Source organism: Parasteatoda tepidariorum, chromosome 3 (assembly GCF_043381705.1).
Source record: "Parasteatoda tepidariorum isolate YZ-2023 chromosome 3, CAS_Ptep_4.0, whole genome shotgun sequence".
Lineage (NCBI taxonomy): Eukaryota > Metazoa > Arthropoda > Arachnida > Araneae > Theridiidae > Parasteatoda > Parasteatoda tepidariorum.
This window is the reverse complement of record NC_092206.1, coordinates 77,004,507-77,027,121: the sequence shown is the minus strand read 5'-3', so window position 1 is coordinate 77,027,121 and position 22,615 is coordinate 77,004,507. Positions and strand designations below refer to the sequence as shown.

General features: G+C 30.1%; 1 protein-coding gene across 1 annotated transcript; it reads left to right on the top strand.

Moving 5' to 3' along the window:
• Positions 1-15,747: 15,747 nt before the first annotated feature.
• On the top strand, positions 15,748-19,754 carry LOC122271093 (uncharacterized). The gene is made up of 2 exons (XM_043051083.2): positions 15,748-16,437; positions 16,650-19,754. The coding sequence occupies exons 1-2, from the start codon at positions 15,748-15,750 to the stop codon at positions 19,752-19,754; spliced, it is 3,795 nt and encodes a 1,264-aa protein (XP_042907017.2).
• Positions 19,755-22,615: the final 2,861 nt, after the last annotated feature.

The window sequence follows — 22,615 nt, the reverse complement described above, 5'->3', positions numbered from 1 at the left end:
AAAAAATTCTATGGCTGGCAACAGCATTTTTATTTTTTAAGTTGTTTATTTTTATTTCTTTTAGAATTCGTTATTTTTTTAGCGAAATGTTTTTTAACCTAACAGAATTCTTTGCCGACTGTTTTCTCTATGAATGAAGAAAATAAAGTAAATATTTAACTGTTGTGAAAAGAATCTTATTTAGTTGTGCAAAGTACTTCAGCCAAAGTTTGGGAGCCACGTAAGAGAATTATATATATTAGATCAGAAACACATCATTAAAAGGCAGAATGCTTTGGTGTTTTCAAAACGTAAACAAAACAAAGCAAACGTTGCCACCGACGGAAAAGAAATACAGCCAAATTTTGGGAGCCACGTAAGAGAATTATATATAATAGATAGATATTGAAATAGACTTATTCAAATGATATAAGCTTGCTTTACTTTTACAAAACAAATACACGTAAATAATTATTTTAAAAAAGAAAATAAACTAAAAACGTTAATCTCTAAAGTATCAGGAGAAATGTAAATATCAGAATTTACATTAATATTATTTCTTCGAAATTGACATTATGCTTAAAAGTAATCCGATTACAAATTCTAACTTTGGTTTTCAGTATACTTGTTTTAAATAATTTTAAAGTTAAAAATAGACTGCTTTAAATACTTTAAAATCATTTCCTTGAAAACCCTAATGAAATTAAATAGTGTTGATTTAAGATTATTACAAATAGAAAAGATTAAATAATGAATGTTCAATGAATGATTTCTATAGTGAAATTGAATAATTGTTCTTAAAATTAAAAAGAAACTGAGGATGAAAATAACTCTTTCAATTGTGTGGACGATAAATACCATTAGTAAAAAAGTAATTTAGGAAATTCACATAAATAAAGAAAGAAGATATTTATAAAAATTTACGAAACTAGAAATGATGAAAATTTATTGTCATTCCTTTCAAAAAAAGCTGCAAGCAATTTTAACGACTTAGCTTAATAGTATGATAACTAACCTCTTAAAGCAAGTAGCGATTTAAATTACTTTAAATTTTACGCTCGTGCCTTCCTTTGATAAATTAAAATTTTCTTAAATGTTTTTTTCACAATAGAAAGTTACGATCATTGTTCGCTTCGCTCGCCGATCCACGTAGTTGATTTCCATGTATTCATTGTTTATTACTTCTTAAATGTCAATATTCTCCACAAAAACACAGAATATATTGGTTTCAAAATATGCAATTATTGTAGCTACGTAAGAATATTTTATTATAATACATTTAGTAACAAATACAAATCTCAAGGATAAATGCAACCAAATAAATGGTTTTTATGCCATTCTCTAAAGTATCACGATAAAATGCCAAAATTATCTTCAGAACTATTAATCATTTTACCATTTACTTCGTAATTTTGACCTTTCGATGTTTTTGCCTCTTACCAACTAGAAGGGTTTGTTTACGGGTTTATTTAAGGGCTACGGGTTGTTTGAAATAGCAGTTTAAACGGTTGATTGAAGTCAGATGACTGTTAATTATTACTCATAGAAATATAATTTCTCAATTATGAAAAGGGTTAAAGGGACAAGAATGATAGTTTCAAATGTTTAATTAAGGATACTAAACTCAGATATAGCATGCGGCGGTAGGTATTTTATCCATATTCCATGAGGTACGGGTACCGCAGTGAACTGATCGTTAAGACGCTGTCCCCAGCAGATCATCAAAGTCAAGCATCACTGGCTGCTTTCAGAGTGCGGGTGGTAGACCACTTTCATCAGCCTGCAATGGGACCGAAAGTGTGCGGTATTGATCCTCGCTAAACTGTTCTACCCTAAAGTGTTTCCCTCGACTTCGTACGCAGGTTGTAGGGCTACCGAATCCAAGATGCCATCCTCTATGCAGAGGTTCAAAATTGTGATGTCATGTCTTCGGATCATCTTTGGGGCTGCTTCCCAGACCATCGCCAATAGCCCATTGTGCAGCTCTAGGGAAGTGTAAGTAAATTACAACTACAACAACAACATAAGGTTGGCGGACTTATTTATTTATTTTCGAACATATGTGGATTTCTTTTTAAATACAAAGTATACATAAAAAAATATGCATCCATTGTCATTGTGAGATTCAAATCCTCTACCCCCATGCTTCCATTTTAGGATGTTGGAACAGCCCTAATGTAAGAATTTGATTTACCCTAATGTAGTATTTATTTAATAATAGTTAATTTGATTTAGTTCTGCTTTGTTCAGCCTTTTTTACATTTACAAATGCATATTTTTAATAGTTTTAATTGTGTGTAGATGTTAGCTTATAGCTTACACAGGAAAAAAACAAATAACCACCGAGAAAAAAGGTTATCAAACTGAATATTTTTGCGTCATCTTAAATTAAACTAGCACTGCTAAAATTATTAACTTTTGCTTAAAGATAGCTAATTTTACTGCATTTATTACCAAATATCATGCTTATAAGATTCATATTTTATTGTTAATTTTACGAAAAAGTCATTACGAAAACGCTTTGGTAAAAAATACCTCACTTTTTGTTTAAACTTTTTAACGCGATTAATGGTTCAACTTGAACCTACTTTAACTTAACTAATATAACACATTAGTAAGGTTACAGAAAATTAGGTCTTTATTATGGTTCAAGATTGAACAGATTACTCTCGGAATGCATAAAGCAGAATTCTATTTAAAATAGAAAATTTTGAACCCTGTAGTAAAACATATTAATTCAGTTTGTATACAATGAAAATTTGAAGAAGACAAAAAAAGATATAAAAAAGTGTGTCTGGAATGGAATAGTTGTAGTTGAAGTTCATTTACGTCGCACTAGATCTGCACAATGGGCTATTGGCGACGGTCTGGGATACATCCTTGAGGATTATTCGAAGACATGCCATCACAATTTTGATTCTCTGCAGAGGGGATGACACCCCTGCTTCGGTAGCCCGATGACCTGCACGCGAAGTCGAGCACTTTACGGTAGAACAGTTTAACGAGGAGCAATACCGCACACGCTCGGTCCCTACGCAGACTGATCCGAGTTGTAACCCACCCGCACACTGATCGTAGCCAGTGATTCTTGACTTCGGTGATCTGCTGGGAACCGTGTCTTAACGATCAGTCTGGAGTGGAATAATTACCCTGATTTGTTAAATGATAATTAACTTTTTTTTCCGTGGATGTTTGTATATTTATTTGAAACATTGATGTTGAATTAAACAGAACTAGTTCCACTAGTTCTGTTTAATTCAACAATATGAATGAAAAAGAATATTCTTTGACAACTACGCTTCATGTATAGAAGACATCGGTGATATGGAAAGCTACCAAGACACTTCAAACGTTATTCATAGTCTAAAAAGTCATAAATTAGTCATATTTATTTACGAAATAAAGAAACAATGTCCGTACAGCGAACAATCAGGTGCAATGGAAAGATATTATTTAACAATTAGAAAACAAAAGCAAAGATCGGTTAAGAACTTTTTCAAGAAACTTATAACATCAATTGCTGCAAGTCAATGGATAACATAACAAGAAATTTTACTTCAGATTGTATATCTTTCCTTCCTGTATTTTCGTTCAAACTAAAAAAGACAATATTTTTCAAGTGATTGGTTCATAATTTTGAAAAATATGCATTTGCCTAAGCGCTGTTAAATACGATGATCGCAGGATTTTAAAGCATAACAAATGCCTTCAAAAAAGTAAATATATTGTGATGCCACAGAAAGCATTACATATTTCACTGTCTCTACCAAATCGAAAAATAAAATCTATTTATAACTTTTAATTTCTTACCACAAAAATTTTCAGTTATATGGTTATACTAATTCTCACAGTTTTGTTGGCGATTCAGGAGCGCCAAAGTACTTTCAAACCTAATATTGATCATGGGAGGTTGCCCTTATTTTTGGCTATGTTATCTTTCGATAAATCACCAACCCAGGATCTCTTCCATGCTCTTAACTGTCAGTTGGGAACAATTCGATTACTTTTTATTTTGGCTTTTGATTAGGCAGGTCATGGGGGATTTATCTCCCATGGCCTATGCTTTTTAACATTATAATGCAAAATTTATTTAACTTAGAAAGTCTTATGGATAAAATTTTAATTTGTATTTCGAGATCTACAAATACTACTAAATAAAATTTTTATTATAATTATGATCCAGTTTTCGTTCATCTTTAACTGTTATTTCAGTGCCCTGTTTTCATCACAATCTTCAATTTGTCAATTATACCACACAACTTCCAACAACACCTAATTCCGTCATAATATATATTTAATAACAAAAAAGAAATGATGCTCGCGGTATAGTGCCATAGAGGAAACTGAATATAATTAATCATTTTACTGTGCAGAGCGCCATCTGTTGGATTTTAGAAATTATTTTTATTAGCATTAAGAAATATTGTTCGTTTTGTTTTTGAATTATTCCGTGGAGATTTTTTTTGTGGCAAACTTAAAATAGCATTTTAAGTGAGGAAATCGTAATCTTAATATTTTTTTTGAAGAAAGTGCGGTATAAGCATTTTTCTAAATGATATGTCTACAAAACTTACCAATTTGCAAATGAGATTTAAACAATTAGAAGTATTTTACTCGGAAAGGAAAATACCAGTTTTTACAGTGAACGTTACCATCGGGTTCAATACCTTTGCAACTCCGGCAAAAAATACACTTCAAAACAGCTACCATTTCTGAAAATTTAAAAACTTCTCTACGCTTCTCCATAATTTATCTAACTTTAAGGAACACAGAAACAAATCAATTAGTTTAAGAAAAAAGAATCAGGACTAAATGAAAAATCGTTTGATTTGAGATTCGAAAATAAATTCAAAGATACTCCTTCTGAATAAAACTCAAAAAATCACGGAAAACAACAATCTATAAAACTTACTGTTGAGAATAGAGACATCAATAAATGCTTGATTCATAGATTTGATTTTTCTTAATTTAAATGTTTAATTATATACAGAAAAATATGCGTTTATTTAATTAGGAAAATAGTTTGTAAGTACAAAAATTCGCTTGTTTAATCTTTCTCATAAAATAATTTGATAATTTTATTATTATGGTGAAAGTAAAAAAAAGTAAAGGTGAAAGTATTGATTTAGCAAGAAGATGATTTTCGTTAGTCTTAGAAAAAATGTTTTATTGCATTAATTCATTATTAAATATTAGTTGCTGATTGCAGAGATATAAAAAATTATGTAGTTCTAAAATTAAATTTACTTGCGTAAAAATAATTATGATAAATTAATTAGAGTTATGACTTATTAAGTTTTATGTTTACTTTCTCACTCCATGAATTCAAGCTAATGTATTTGTCGCAAAAAACTTCCATGTAAATAAAAATTATTTATTATAAACGGAGAAGAACATTCTGATAAACTCGCCATACTATATGGTAATGATATTTCAGGCAAAAAAATATTATTTTGGTTAAGAAAACGAAAATATGCAACGTTATTTTAACCATACATATAGTAATTTTTCTTTCATATGTTAACGGTGTACCGAATATTCTTATTTTTAAAATTATAGTTCTTATTACCATACATTTAGTAAAAACTATAAGACTGAAATGTAATTTTAAAAGAATAAATGGTTTTAAGCTCATGCTCAATGGTATCATGATAAAATTACCAAATTTTGTCGCAATTGTCAAAATGGTTCTTATAAAATCATATTTTATTGTTGGTTTTACCAAACTCATTACCCAAGTGTTTTGGCAGAAGTTTCACAACTTTCTGGTGTTCCCATGGAACTACGCACATGGTAAATTTTACGATAAATTTTGGTAAATTTTAGGATTTTTTTTCCCGCAGTTTTCAACATACTTTTTTTCTCAGTCACACACATATAGTATATAGTATACACATTTAATAACATAGCATTTTAAAATAATATACCATTTCTTAAAATAAGTATACAGTACCGCTCAAAAGTATCAGTACACCTAGAAACTTATAAAAAAATGGCAAAATTCAAAGTGTCATAACTTCTTTAAAAATGATCAAAAATGCTTCTGCTTTAGAACTTTTTGAAGCTTAAAATCTCTACTTTTATGTATTCTAATTGTTTTTGATTAATATATTTTGCAACTATGTACAATTACACACTAAACAATCATAGAAAATTGTATTAATTTTTTGTGAAGTTTGACGCGATGTACGGGCACAAAGGGGTTAGATATTGTTAATTTTTATTATACCATTGAAAAATTTGGACTTTTAGCTTTCATTTAAAAAAAAAAATTCCAAAAAAACATGTTTTTTGACGAAGTTATTGTCAAATAAAAAAAAAGTTTTTTTTTCAGAATTTAATGATTTTTCAGCAATTATAATGAATTCCGCACAGGAACTATTTAGGTTCGTCCTCCTACCTTCGGTCTTCGATCCATTAACCAGCATAAATCATATGTGGAAAGTCCTTCAAGAGCAGTGGCGAAAAATAGACAAGATAACATTAAAAAAGCTGATTGATCGGATGCCTCGAGTGTGTGCTGCAGTTATAAAAGCGCGGGGAGGATATTTTGAAGAAAGCAAAATATGATGTAAAATATTTTTTCATTATTACATTTTTGTTTTCAAATTTTTTCTGAGAAAAATACGAAAAAATAAATTTCAAAATATTAAATTGTAAACGTTGATTCTTATTTCATTATTATATTTTCCAAAAAAAAAAGTTAAAATTGTTATAATAAATTATGAAATAATATTATCGAGAAATATTAAATTTTAGTTTATTTTAATTAAAACATTTTCATATCATATTATAATTGCACTAAAATTCATTATAATTGCTGAAAAATCATTAAATTCTGAGAAAAAAAAAACTTTTTCTTTATTTGACAATAACTTCGTCAAAAAAGATGTTTTTTTGGAATTTTTTTTTTAAATGAAAGCTAAAAGTCCAAATTTTTCAATGGTATAATAAAAATTAACAATATCTAACCCCTTTGTGCCCGTACATCGCGTCAAACTTCACAAAAAATTAATACAATTTTGTATGATTGTTTAGAGTGTAATTGTACATAGTTGCAAAGTATATTAATTAAAAACAATTAAAGTACATAAAAGTAGAGATTTTAAGCTTCAAAATGAGCTAAAGCAGAAGCATTTTTGATCATTTTTAAAGAAGTTATGACACTTTGAATTTTGCCATTTTCTTATAAGTTTCTAGGTGTACTGATACTTTTGAGCGGTACTGTACATCCAAGTTGAAATTCAGTAATGTTGAGTCTAAATATATATTTTTGTAAACTCTCTTTAAATTTATTTTTTTTTAAGAGTAACATTTTATTTATTTGATTTTTTTCATATTTATACGTTTTTAACTAGATTTCAAAAGTATACTTTAAACTCGTTTCTCTCACAATTATTTCTTTCAATTTATAAACAACGTGACAAACTATCTTTTTTTTAAATGAAGAATCAATGTTTCCGAATACTTTAAAATTTATATTAGTAAACAATTTTTATTTAACTTTCGGACTATGAATTTAAACAATGTTATAAAAAAATTAAAATTACAATAATTAAAATATATTTTTTGTAAACACTCTTTAAATTTATTTTTTAAAAAGTAACATTTTATATGTTTAATTTTTTTACATCTATATGTTCTTAATCAGATTTCAAAAGTATACTGCAAACTCGTTTCTCTCACAATTATTTCTATCAATTTATTAGCAACACGACAAACTATCTTTCGTTTTAAATGAAAAATCAATGTTTCCTAATACTTTAAAATTTATATTAGTAAACAATTTTTATTTAACTTTTGGACTATGAATTTAAACAGTGTTATAAAGAAATTAAAATTACAATAATTTAAATATATTTTTTGTAAACACTCTTTAAATTTATTTTTTAAAAAGTTACATTTTATATGTTTAATTTTTTTACATCTATATGTTCTTAATCAGATTTCAAAAGTATACTGTAAACTCGTTTTTCTCACAATTATTTCTATCATTTTATTAGCAACACGACAAATTATCTTTCTTTTTAAATGAAAGATCAATGTTTCCAATTAATAAACAATTTTTATTTATTTTTTGGACTTGGAATTTAAAACAGTGCTATAAAAAATTAAAATAATAATAATATGCTGAAAAAAATACATCGTTCTTACTTAAATGATGATTCCACTACTTTTCTATTAACTTGCTTTAGTGTGTGTGTAACGATGAAAGTTTGCATTAGAGATTTTGACAGCCTTACTGATAGAGAGTGGCACATTTGTCAACTGGAGCCTTGCGATAAGATGAAAAAATCATTTCCTTTCATACATTACCTCCAAAACATATTTGACGAGTTGTCATAATTTAAGTAGAATTTATTGCAATATTATTACCTACCTGTAGCATTGTAATTTTGAACCCAATCCAGAAGACAAGGGAGCTTCTGGATCAAGAATTGGGAGAAATTTGCCTTCGTGGAGGGTTTTTTGATGTAACTAACCCACATTTGCGTTACATGGAGAGGAAGGTCACGAGAACCTCCCACGGTTAGCCTGACGGCAAGGGGACTTTAACCCCTGATCCATCTACCACTGAGGATATTTCAAGTCAGCACTGTAGTCGGTGCTGATCATTAGTAGTCGTAAACCCAAAAATTGGGTCGGCTGTTCAATGACTGTTATAAAATAAAATAAAATATTATTACCAAAATGAATTGTTTACTGTAGATCAAAAGGCCAGTTATCGTTATTGACACTTTTTCCAAATAGAACTACACTGTAGCAAATTCCGGATTAAATTACCGTATTAAATACCAGTATTTTGGATGCATCATCCGTAAAATCCATTTTTACCGCAAAATATTATACCGTAATGTTTGAATAATATGTTTTTAATTAGATGGATTCAGTGATTATACGGTAAATGCTGCTGTAAAAATTACGGTATATCAGGTTTTCTTGCTTCGTAACATATTCTGATAAAAATAGATTTTACGGTACTTTTTCGGATTTGATCTGGAATTTTTTTTACAGTGTATTCACCAGTTGATCACATTCTAAATAATTAAAGTGCTCAACATGTTTCTGGATTCTTAAGACTCTTTTTAAAAACTGGATTTTTAAGACTTCTTTAAGATAGAAAGTTGTTTCTTGATTTCTATAAGTTGAAATTTTCGCTAAATTTTGGCCAATTTCAACCTATTTTTCCTGTAACTGTAGATTCGTAATTCTAGATTATCCAATGGTTTCCTTAGATTCATAAGCATTCATCTCAGAGATCATGCAAAAAACGTGAAGAAACTTTTAAATTGAAAGAGATAGAAAATTTAAATTCTAAGTATCTTCCTAGACTATTAGACAAATATTTATGACTAGTGTATTTATGAATGCACGGTTAACTGGAGATCTATGTCACTTGATAATATAGGTTTAAATATTTCCCTCATTGCTGCAAGCTGAATTAGACGTATAACAGATAAAAGAAAATGTGGAGAAGAAAAATTCGATTTAAAAGATAATTGTGAGATTGCTATGATCTGAAAAAATATAAATGTGATAGCCAAATTTTCATAAAGCTTCTGAAAAAGATTCAATTGATTTTGAGTATAATTAATCATTATTTTGCATTATGCCAGATGAAATTATATTTCTAATCATGTTCGGTTTCAATAACTTAAGCAAATAGTTCAAAAAGAAAAAACATCACCGATAAATGTTGAAATTTTAAAAACTAGGAATTCTTCTTATTACATGTAAACCAATAATAATATTATCTATGATGACGTGATTCAAAATGTCATACTAATTGAAAAACAACCAAAACACAATAGAAATAATCTTTTTTCATTAATGACACGTTACACTAAAAGCCATTTTTTACTTCGTTAACCTAAAGCAAAAGAAAAATTCTAAAGAAAAACACAAAAAGTTCCATTAAATTTTAGAGAGTGACCAAAAAGTTTGTAATCCTATTAGTTCATATAGTAGATTTTATTCGAAGATTTTCAAGCTAATTATTTTTTAAATTAGGGTACTAATAAGAAGTTGTTATTTTTTTTCTATATACTTTTTTTTCCTTTCTTCCACTTAAAGATTATCAATTATCTAAAATTGCAAAATCTTAAAGTGGAAATTGAAACTATAAAATATACTCTTGTTCTGAAATTTTCTAAGGCGAATAAAAAACCTTTCTTGTCGATTAAAAGCAAATTTTCTATTTTATTTTCCGAAAGCAGATAAAAGATAATAGTATTATAATTTTCTGTTTTGTTTATGCGGTGTATAAAGAAATAAAATACTACTTTTTTTTCAAGAATAAAATCACATTTCAAATTTAATTTTGTTTTTAAAAAGTTTGTTTTGCACTTTAACGATATTAATAAGACAGTATATTATAGGGCTTAATTTTTTTAAAAAAATATTATTCTAGGAAATGTCTCGCTTTTCCTTTGTACACAAAGTGAAGGGCATTTTAAGTTTAAATAAAAAAGATATGTACTTCGAAAAAATTATATTTTTTATTTACTATACATTGTGTAAAGTTTTTTAATTGCTAAGTGCTTTTATAATTTATTATTATATGTATTTTATATTTCTTATAATTTCTTACTGCTTATATGGACCGGAGTTCTGTATCTGGTGGCAGCGGGAAACCCACCCAGCTACATATCAATAAATGCCAGCTTGTCTGGGAAGTAAAGATGGTTGATGTTTAATTCCCCCTCCCTTTCATCATTCCACTTCAATTTCATTGCCATTTAATAGTCAAACATTTACAGAAATAGTTTTGTAAGCAAATCAATACCTCTGGGGAAACTGAATTGGAGAGTGATCGTTCTCTGATTCTGGTCAAGATTACGATCTGTGGATGAATAAATGGATGTATGAATGGGTCCGCCCTATAAACGGGCGTAACGTATGGGTGTGGCAGAAGTCGAATTCTTGGCCATAGATGGCGCCGCTGGAAAACAAGAACAATTGCACCCCCTCTGCCTAAAATGGCATACATCAACAACAACAATAGTTTTTTACTCTTGAGAAAATGTAAGCGCTTCAGCAAGTAATTGAAAGAACTATTTTGATATAAGTCGAGGATAGATTGAGGGATAAGATAAGAAGTAATCGATAGACAAATAGCAAACATTTAAAATAATGATCACAAAGTTTTGTGTTCAACTGTTTATCTCCATATATTAACAAAAACGTTACTGCCACAATCCTAACACAAGAACTATTGGATAAAAAAATATGGCATTTTGCAGATTTTTAAAAACTTGTTGTAGTAAGTTTCTGACGCGAAAATGTTTTTAATGTGGCAGTAGGTTTTTAGTTATTTTTTGTAAAAATAAAATCTTTTTGAGACTTGTGAATCAGTTTTGTGCAAGTTATCAACAGAGAGAATATTAATTCTAGTAACGGCCACTTATTCTTCTATCTGAAGATTAGCACTACTGTTTACTTTGTTTAGATTTCGAATTAGAATTGAAGTTGTTAAATAGTTTGTTTTGACAGTTTTTTCGACGTAAAGTTGAAACAAGTTAGCGAGCAATAGCGAGTATTCGGCGTAGCTTCTGACATAAATAAAACAAAGAATTTCAATTTAAGAAATACTTATTTAACATGGCTGAGGCTAAAACAATGAGAGAAGATAAAACCGTGGATTCAACTCTGAGGGAGAACATTTTTACAGGTTTCATACATACCTGGAAAAAATTAGAAAGTGATAGCAATGTTATTATATATTATTATATTTGTAGCTACCAGAAAATTTTATTTTTTCTAAGCAAATAAATATAGATCCGAAAGTAGTGGATGGAAAAACTAAATTCGATAGTGGAAGCTAATATTAAGAAGTTCATTTTCTTTAAAGCAAATTTGATACCAGTTATTAATTTTTTCTAGGTGCGTAAGAGACATGTTTTATTGACAACCAAAATCATAATGAAACAGCCAGTTTAGATAGTTTTCATGCATGGACAGCATAGACATTTCTATCTATTTACATCATTACGCGCACCTCATACTATTACCATAATCATACTCTATTACCATACTATCACCAAACAACTCAAATTATTATCATACTACTCATACTCTATAACCTTACTACTCATGCAATTACCATAACCATGCTCATGCAATTACCATTACCATAATACTCATATTATTGCCATAACCATACTTTATTAATAAACTATTATCTTATTACTCAAACTATTACTATTACTTTTCTTTATAACTATACTATTATCATACTACTTGTACTATTACCATAACCATACTCTATTATACTACTCAAACTATTATAATAACCTACTCTATAGCAATATCAATATCATGTTACTCATACGATTACCATAACCATACTCTATTACCATATTCATATTACTACCGCAACCACACTCTTTTACCATATTATTATCATATTACTCATACTATTACCATAAACATATTTTAACCATATCCACTCACACATGGGAATATTATGAATACTGTATCAGCAGTAGACTTATTTATGCAATTTTCGAAATGAACTAAAAGTCAATAAAATGCTTACGAGAAGAAAAAAAATTCCAACCTTTTGACCGATGTTTCTTTATCATACAGCTGTTAAATATTGCATCCAAATGTATGATTCATATGCTCTACTTCACACTGCTGAATTTGATTATATTGATGTTTCTATTTCACTTTCTTTTTGCACAAGGAAGCGGGAGAATCTTAGCAATTATTTCCTTCTACCCAATTAAAAACTTATTTTTACTTTTTAATTTATTACGGTCATAAATAAGGTAATAAAACTGATAGATTATACTCAGTTTTAAAGTTATAATTCTAAATCCAATAATGTCGGTAAACATTAAAGTTAAGTCATGTCAATTAATGTAATTTAGCAATAAGCATTTAATCTAAAATTCGTAATATTGTAAAGAAAATAAAACAAACATCAGAATTCAGAAATATAGATATTAAAAAGAAAAATTCTTCTTCTAACATCGTCTTTTGTTAAATTAACTAAGTCTTTTTTTATCTTTAATTATTTTTTTTGCATAAGTACATTGAAATGTAGAAAAAAATTAAGCTAATGTATTTCTCAAATCGATTACTAGCTTTTGTTTATTTTTTTGATTTTTCATTCAATGTTTAATGCGACTTTTCTGAATTTACAGCAAACGAACAATTATGGAAAAAAATAGTTTTTGCTCTTTTGCTTACTTGTCTTCCACCTTTTCCAATATTTTCTTACAGTTTCTAACATATTTACAGATTTTTTAAAAATAAATACCTAACGCTTGGTTAAATCTGTAAAAATATACTTTGTTTCTTTTCTCGAGATACAGTACCTACAAGAATGTATTAGTGTATTATTTCTTGACTAAAGAAACAAAAGTATGTGACATAAGAGTTCAACCCTAATGACGTAATTTTTGGAAGATAAATGCTTTCTAGACAATTATCCTTCATTTCGTTTATTTATTTATTTTTTAGAAATTTTTTTTTTTGAAAATCCCACGAATATCTAAACTAATAATGAAAGAGTTTTAAATTTTTCTGAAGTTGTTAACATCATAGTTTTATTTCCTCTGTATATTAAATCGTTCGTTTCTTTTCATTCCACTTCCTTCTTAAAAATGAGAAGCGGTGATAATTACTTCAAAAATGATATAATTTTTTTAAAAAACTTATTCGTTTTTTCCATTCTTAAAATAGTTACACAGTTTGGAAACATATTTTATTTTATAATTCGTCACTTTTTAAGAACGGTGTTGTTGTTGTTTCTAATGACACTTGGACATGCCAAGCTAGTCAGATAATGTCTTTTTGCAAATTAAGTCAGGGTCTTTCGTTTGACAAGAGAGCACTGAAAGGGTGAAAGTACGTCTTAACTATGAACCGCATTGATAGATGGCAGTACCGCTCATTCGTGAAGACACTTCTTCAATTTAGATACAGATCTGAAAAGGAAGAAAAATTTCTCGAGATTCCTGTACCTATGGTACTGCTCAGAGACCGTCCACCGGACTTTCGATTCCGCAGATCTAACAAGCATAGCTCATCTTCAAAGTAAAGTATCTTTCGGATAGAACCAATTTTCCTCATCATTCATTTGTCAAAACTTAGTAATCCTCAAAAAACAATAGATGGTGGTTAAATCGCAATTTTTATGAAAAATAGACATATTCTTTCCCCTTGATCTTCATTAAACGTGAATAATGGCAGAAATATCATCACACTTCGATAGAAGTGTATGCCTTTTAAGAGATTCCTTTTACGTGTCTTTAAATTGGTATTTTTATTTTTCTAAATTATCTTGATTTTATTATAATTTTCTGTTTTCCAATAAATGATTTTAGAAGTTGCATTCAAATAGGTTCTGAAATAGCTGTTTCACCATAATTTGTTGATTTTACGTCTAACTTGACAAAGCCGCCCAGTTTTATCGATAGTCAAGTTGGCCAGCAACGATAATAATCAATGTAATTAAGGCATGTAATTTACAAATAAATAAACTGTACGAAAATAACTTTTAATTACTCATTGATTTATGCAATTACTTTATTCAACATGTATTTTAAACAAAAAATCTACAAAAAATATAAAGGGGGAAATTTTTATTAAACTATATTAAGCGTTCATACTATGCTTTTCGACTAGAGATTTAGTTTTTGTTGTAGTTTAGAAAATTCTTCTTAAACCTATTTGTAAGCTGTAGTCTTACCAAAAAGAGAAAAAAATGGCATTAATAATAAAATGCTTTTTTTTACAGAATAAATATTGAAGTCGGGGAGAATGAGTTAGGTAACTGTGTTTTTAAAATCTTTAATCCCTACACATAGTCACAGTTTAGAACTTCTCAATTGAACTCTTCTGATTCATTAAATTTATTGTTTTACTTCTTCTTCTTCCTTTTCAGGCCTATTCCGACTGGTCAAAATAAAGTGCCTGCCAATTAGTCTCGTTACATCGAGTTCCACTTTTTCAATAGGCAAAGGGATTTTCGAAAACACGCTTCTGACAAAGGATTTAGTTTTAGTCATGAAGTTCGCAATTCATATTGGGGGAATATAAACCAGGAACAATTTCTACCTTGAAATGCATAATATTTCCACCAGCCAATGAAGACAACTTGGATTCGGTTTATGTTGTTCATACTTGAAACAACAGTTTCTATCTGCTATCTTGGTGACCATTTCAATATTTCAAGGCATATGGTACTGATCGCCAGATAAGTTCTACTTAGATTCGATGCTGAAAAGTCTTTGGTAGTCAATTCGATCGGAAAATAAAATCTCGTAGTACTCACGTTCTTAAACAGAATTAAGGAAGATAAGTACAGAAACGTCATCCTCTTTAAATTTAAAATACTGATTTTAGTTAATAAATGTAACAACAGTACTATCTGCGGTCTTGTTGACAATGTGGTGCGCAAGAGCAATAACATAACAAGCATTTATATTTAGTTTTATGAAAAATAAAAACAACGTTGCTAAGACAACTCAATAATAATAATTACTATATTGACGTTCCAGACATTGGGATGTAAAAGTATTAATGGATTTATATATTTTATATTAACTTGTAAATAACTGTGTATATTAAATGTTGTGATGTCTCCAATTTACTTCGTTTTTATTTATCCAAAATCGCACATAGTAGGAAGATAGAAAACCTTCCCTTACAACTGGTGACCTCAGGACGTGATTAGTTTAACAGTGCGAAGATTTTATTTGGATAAAAGAAAGGTTTGTGCATTACCATTATTTTATAATTATCTTTATATTAAACATGGAGGAAAGCACAAACGATAATTTAAATTCATCAACTCAAGATAATGTGAATTTAGAAGTAAACAAAGTGGCAGTTAAACCACCAATTTTTTGGCGACATAAACCTAAGTTATGGTTCTTACAACTTGAAGCACAGTTTGCTAACGGCAATATTACTCGTGATTTAACTAAGTATAACATTGTCGTTGCCTCATTAGACGAAAATGTCTTAGATTTCGTAGAGGATATTTTGTTAAACCCGCCAATGAATGGAAAATACGACGCCTTAAAAAATGCATTGTTAAGTAGATTGACAGATTCTGAAGAAGCCAGGTTAAAAAAGGTGTTGACTACACTTAATCTTGGCGATAAGCGTCCATCTGACTTGTTGCGACAAATGAAAGGTTTGGCTGAAAATTCCATTTCTGAGGAATTGTTAAAATCACTTTGGCTACAGAGGCTACCACAACAGGTTCAAGCTATATTATCTATTAGCTCTGATTCTTTGGATAAAATGGCAGAGATGGCAGACAAAATTATTGGTATATTTAGCTCAACAGAGTTATGTACAGTTGATAAAGTATCCAGTAAAACTTTTGAGCATAATAACATTAGTAACGAAAAATTTAATTCATTGGAGATTAGTATTGCAGAATTAACTAAGAAATTTGATACATTCATCACAAGGAGTAGACCTCAAGATAAATCTGTAACAGCTCGAGACCGTAGCCGTTCGAGATCCCAATCTTCTCGTTATAAGTTATGTTGGTACCATTTTAAATTTGGAAACAAGGCACATCGCTGTGTTAAACCTTGCCAATTTCAAAAACCAACAAATACTTCGGAAAACTAACGGGCCGGTCGATTGAAGAGGCCAACGACTACGGCCATCCAAATTGCCGCCTCTTTCTTTTTGACAAGTCAAGCAAAAGGCACTATCTTATTGACACTGGGGCTGACGTGTCTGTAATTCCACCGCCAAAACCCAATAAACTGTTCCCATCTGATTTTAAACTTTATGCTGCAAATTCAAGTTCAATCAAAACTTACGGCAAGCAACTTATCAGTTTAGATTTAGGCTTGAGAAGACGTTTCAAATGGAATTTCATCATAGCAGACGTCTCAAAGCCAATAATTGGCGCAGATTTTCTTAAGGCACATGGACTTTTGGTAGACATTAAACAAAAACGTTTGCTTGATCCTTTAACATCATTGACAGTCTCAACTAAAATAATCAAAGGACCATCTTCATTTTTAACACCCCTCGATAGTAATAATCTAGATCCAGATATTCATTCTCTACTGCAAGAATTCAAAAACTTATCTTCAGAAAAAATAGAACTGAATAAAGTTAACTTCAACCATAATGTCACTCATGCTATTGTTACAAAAGGCCCACCCATAACATCTAGAGTGCGTAGATTGGCTCCAGAGAAACTAAAAATCGCCAAAGCAGAATTTGACTACATGCTTGAGCGTGGCATATGCCGACCATCAAGCAGCCCTTGGTCTAGTCCATTACATCTGGTCAAGAAAAAAAATGGCGAATGGAGACCGTGCGGAGACTATCGTGCTTTAAATGCAGCCACATTACCGGATAGATATCCTATACCACATCTGCATGATTTTACACACCAATTAGAAGGTTGCACTGTATATTCCACATTAGATCTTCATCGAGCTTATCATCAAATTCCCATGGAACCAGCAGATATAGAAAAAACAGCTATTAGTACACCATTCGGACTGTTCGAATTTCCTTTGATGACTTTTGGACTTCGTAACGCAGCGCAGACATTCCAGAGATTTATGCACGCCGTTCTACGTGGTCTAGAATTCTGTTTCGTCTATCTGGATGACATATTAATTGCATCGCGCTCTAAAGAGGAACATCTACAACATCTCAGAATAGTTTTTGAGAGATTGCAACAATTTGGATTAACATTGAATCTCAGTAAATGCAACTTCGCTAAGCCTGAGGTGAATTTTGTTGGCCACAATGTTTCTCTAAAAGGAATTCGTCCAACAGAAGAAAAAGTCAAAGTCATTGAAGATTTCAATAAACCCAAAACAGTCAAACAACTTAGAAGATTTTTGGGAATTATAAATTTCTACAGAAGATTTATTCCTCAAGCGGCTCAACACCAAGCATGCTTATATGATTATTTAAAAAACAGCAAAAAGAATGATAATCGAACTATCGAATGGTCAGACGAAGCTTCAAATGCTTTTACGAAATCCAAAGAATTGTTAAAATCTGCAGCAATTTTGTCTCACCCAGTGCCATCTGCTAAACTTGCCCTTATGGTAGACGCTTCCAATATAGCGATAGGTGGAGTGGTGCAACAACTCGTCAATAATGATTGGCAACCGCTAGGTTTCTTTTCTGTTCGACTGACACCTACACAAAAGAATTATAGCACCTATGATCGTGAACTGCTAGCTGCATATTCGTCTATTAAGCATTTCCGATATTTGTTGGAGGGTCGAGAATTTACGTTATTCACTGATCACAAGCCGCTGGTATACGCTTTCCGACAAAACTTGGAGAAAGCATCACCCCGACAACAAAGACATTTGGAGTACATTAGCCAATTCACATTAGAAATTCAACACATTTCTGGAAAAGATAACATGGTTGCTGACGCTCTTTCAAGATTGGAAGAAATAAGAATTACTTCCGAAATTGACTTTGAATCCCTAGCCAAAGCTCAAGAAATCGACGATGAGTTAAAAGATTTAATGACGTCTCAAAACTCTTCTTTGAAATTTGAGCTAGTTCCTATTTTTGGCTCTAATCATTCATTATATTGCGATACAACCACAAAAATTAAAAGACCATTTATTCCAATTAACTTTAGAAGACAAGTATTCAAAAGTGTTCACAATCTCTCACATCCTGGAATTAAAGCGACTGTTCGATTAGTTACATCAAAATTTATTTGGCCATCAATAAACAAAGATATTCGTGATTGGACCAAGAGTTGTTTGAAATGCCAGAAATCCAAAATTTCTAAACATAATCATTCTCCATTACAAGAATATCCTATAGTTGGTCAACGATTTCAAGACATTAATCTAGACCTGATTGGACCTTTGCCATCATCAGAAGGATTTCGTTATTGCCTTACGATAATTGATCGCTACACGCGATGGGCAGAAGCCATTCCTTTACCTGATATTCGAGCAGAGACAGTTTCTGATGCTTTATTGAAAAATTGGATCGCTCGCTACGGTATTCCAAGCGTAATTACAACTGATCAGGGTGCGCAATTTGAGTCTCAATTGTTCCAAGAACTTTCGAAATTACTTGGTTTTAAAAGAAATAGAACTACTGCATATCACCCACAAGCTAATGGCTGTGTAGAACGTTGGCATCGTACTTTGAAAGCAAGCATAATGTGTCATGAAAATCCAAGCTGGACAAAGTCACTTCCGATTATTCTACTTGGTTTACGCACAACCTTGCGAGATGACTGTCAAGCCACCCCAGCAGAACTCTTGTATGGTGAAAATATAAAACTACCATATGACTTTTTTGAAAATTCAAACATTGAAGCGCAATCAGAATTCATTCAGAATTTAAAAAGCACCATGGAAAAATTAAAACCCGTCCCATTTCGTCATCACTCGAAGCAGAAACCATTTATATTCAAAGATTTAAAAACTTGCTCACACGTGTTTGTCCGTACTGACAGTGTTCGTCATAGTTTGCAACAACCATATCATGGACCATATAAAGTCTTAAAGAGAACCGATAAAATTTTCACTGTTGAAATGAAGCAAAAAGAAGGTAATGTATCTATAGATAGAATAAAGCCTTATTTTTCGGACATTTCTACAGAATCTGAAAAGACTTCAGAAACACCTTTACGGGTTGAAAAGAATTGTGGACCTATTTCATCGTCTACAATTTCTAAAGCTGCTACAGAGCAAGGCAACGGAAACAAAAGAGTAAAGCTTGTTATTCCACCCCGAGTGACTAGATCTGGACGTACAGTGCACATTCCAGCACGTTACACATGAGGTTTTTCATCGTTCGAGTACCTCACTAGGGGGGGGAGTGCTGTGGTGGGCAAGAGCAATAACATAACAAGCATTTATATTTAGTTTTATGAAAAATAAAAACAACGTTGCTAAGACAACTCAATAATAATAATGACTATATTGACGTTCCAGACATTGGGATGTAAAAGTAATAATGATTTTATATATTAACTTGTAAATAACTGTGTATATTAAATGTTGTGATGTCTCCAATTTACTTCGTTTTTATTTATCCAAAATCGCACATAGTAGGAAGATAGAAAACCTTCCCTTACAACAATTTCAGGTTTTCAAGTAATATTTGGCTCATCGCTAGAAGAGTGCTTGATTCGTTGCTGAGTAGTTTTTAATAGGCCGACCAGGAGACCGAGTGGTTAGCGTGCCTGACTGCGGAGCCGATGGTTGCGGGTTCGAATCCCGCTTAGGGCATGAATGTTTCTTTCTCTGTTCTATGTCCTTCCTTCCGTGTGATTGTGTGAATGTAACCAGCCCTATAAACTGGTTTGTGGTTGTATGACGTGGGCGACGCTACTCCACCGCCTTGGCTTAGTCATAGGTGCCCACAGGGTAACGATAAGAGAGTAGCAATTCTGGCATTTCTGAGGCCAATGGGAAACAGACCCAAATGCCCGCCATTAACCAAAAAAAAATTTTTTTTTGATAGTCAATTTGGTTGGAAAATAAAATCCTGTAGTACGCATTTTCTGAAACCGAACTAGAGAAGAACGAAAGAAAGAGGGCGGAAATACCCTTTTCTCTAAGTTTAAAGTATTAATTTTGATGAAAATTTTGAGAAAAATAAAAAAAGAGGAAAAATAATTTACTTTAGAAAAAATAACTTATTGTTTGCTAGGGTTAACAAAATAAAATTGCATGCGGGCAGTATCTAGCATTAATCCCATGCTGTACCTTGTACAGGTCTAAATTATGTGTAACAAAACCAGGTAGCAAATATACATTTTATGTAAACTTTGCAACTGGTAATATGCAATTTTCTTATTTTTTTTTTTGGGAAGATATAATATTTTGAAATATTCAAATAAAATATTCTGTTTAATTTAGAGTAGCTTAAAAGGGCTAATTAAAAAAATAGTTTTAATTTGCGATAATATACAAATTCGATCAACTATTAGGTTTAGACGATGAGATATCAAAATGAGTCTCACCTAAGGAATAATATTTAGAGGTCTTAAGTACAAAATCAAGTTCTACTTTGAACCCTTTCTATTACATTCTGCATTAAAAAAGTAAAAATGCAAAATTGATAATGGATACAATACTCAATTCCATGTGTAATAATGTTTGCGTATCACCACTCACTATTTTTTTTTTTCAAATATTTCATGTAGAAATTTTTTTTAGCTTTCTTTGATATCATTAAGGAGTTATATCTGCAACAAGCAGATATTTAATCAAACATGAAAACAAGAAGAAGAAAAACATATAACAAGAAGAAGGAGAAAAATCTATTTATAAAACTAGAAGAAGAAGAAAAAAATATTTAATCAAATAGAAAAGTGTCACAGAACAGTTTAAACTAATAGCTATCGCAGTGTAGGCTTACAATTTCCTTTAAATTGATTTCGAAAAAAAGTGCTTTCACGCTTTTAAAGGCATTATTCTAACACAAATGATTAGTTTCGAATTCAAAAATAATGCATTTAAAATGTCAAGTAACAGTATAAAAATATAGATAAAATTTAATTTTTATGTATTCTGGTGGTGAAAAGATCATGAAAGCATTAATCTAACTCAGAATCTACCTAATTAGAGATAGAGTAAAAAGGTTAAAATATTAATGTTTATTTAACTAAGGTTTTCATTTAAATTTCAGGAGACAAATTTTATATTCATTTTATTTTATTTGTTACTGCTTTTTACACCTTTTGATTTAACTAAGATTTATTTTATCTTCACGTTTCAAGAAAAGAAAAATTTTAAAAAAATATGCTTTTTCCAGAAAAAAAATAATAATTTATGACCATTTCTGAATACATAAATATTTTCCAAATAGAACACAAATTATGAGACAGCAGTGGTGACTTTTCATGGTCTTGAAATTCAGATTATAGAAAACAAATTATTGTATTTAATAAATATTGTGAAAGCTCTGTAAATAATTTATGAAAATAACTTCGGATAATAATTAATGATATATACGTTTCAAGAAAAGAAAAATTTTGAAAAAGTATGTTTTTTCCAGAAAAGAAAAAAAGAATTTATGACCATTTCTGAATACATAAATATTATCCAAATAGAACACAAATTATGAGACAGCAGTGGTGACTTTTCATGGTCTTGAAATTCAGATTATAGAAAACAAATTATTGTATTTGATAAATATTGTGAAAGCTTTGTAAATAATTTATGAAAATAACTTCGGATAATAATTAAAGATATAATTAATATAAGAGGCAATAAATAACTCATAGATAGATAGAGATAGCATTAAATTTTTTTTTGTAAGTAGAAATCTAGTTATTCTTAAAATTAGTATTTTATAATTTTTCACGTATTTACTCTTTGACAAAAAGTTTAGAAAAAAAGAAGGCTTTTATAGAAGTTTTTATATTGTGCCTAAACATAAGGCCAGTAATTGGCTTAAAAAACAGTGAAAATTCCAGACAATAATTTTATTTCTACAAAAATCTTTCTATTTAACAATATTCGCTTTTATGACTTTTTTACGAATTTAATTTATTTAAATATCATAATTTGCTACATAGTACTAGTTTTTAAAATAATTTTATGAGAGAGCTCATTTATACATTTTGAAAATGCAAAGTTTCCTTTACAAACTTTTGAAACTTACAGTTCAGCATTTTTTTAATGATGCTTTG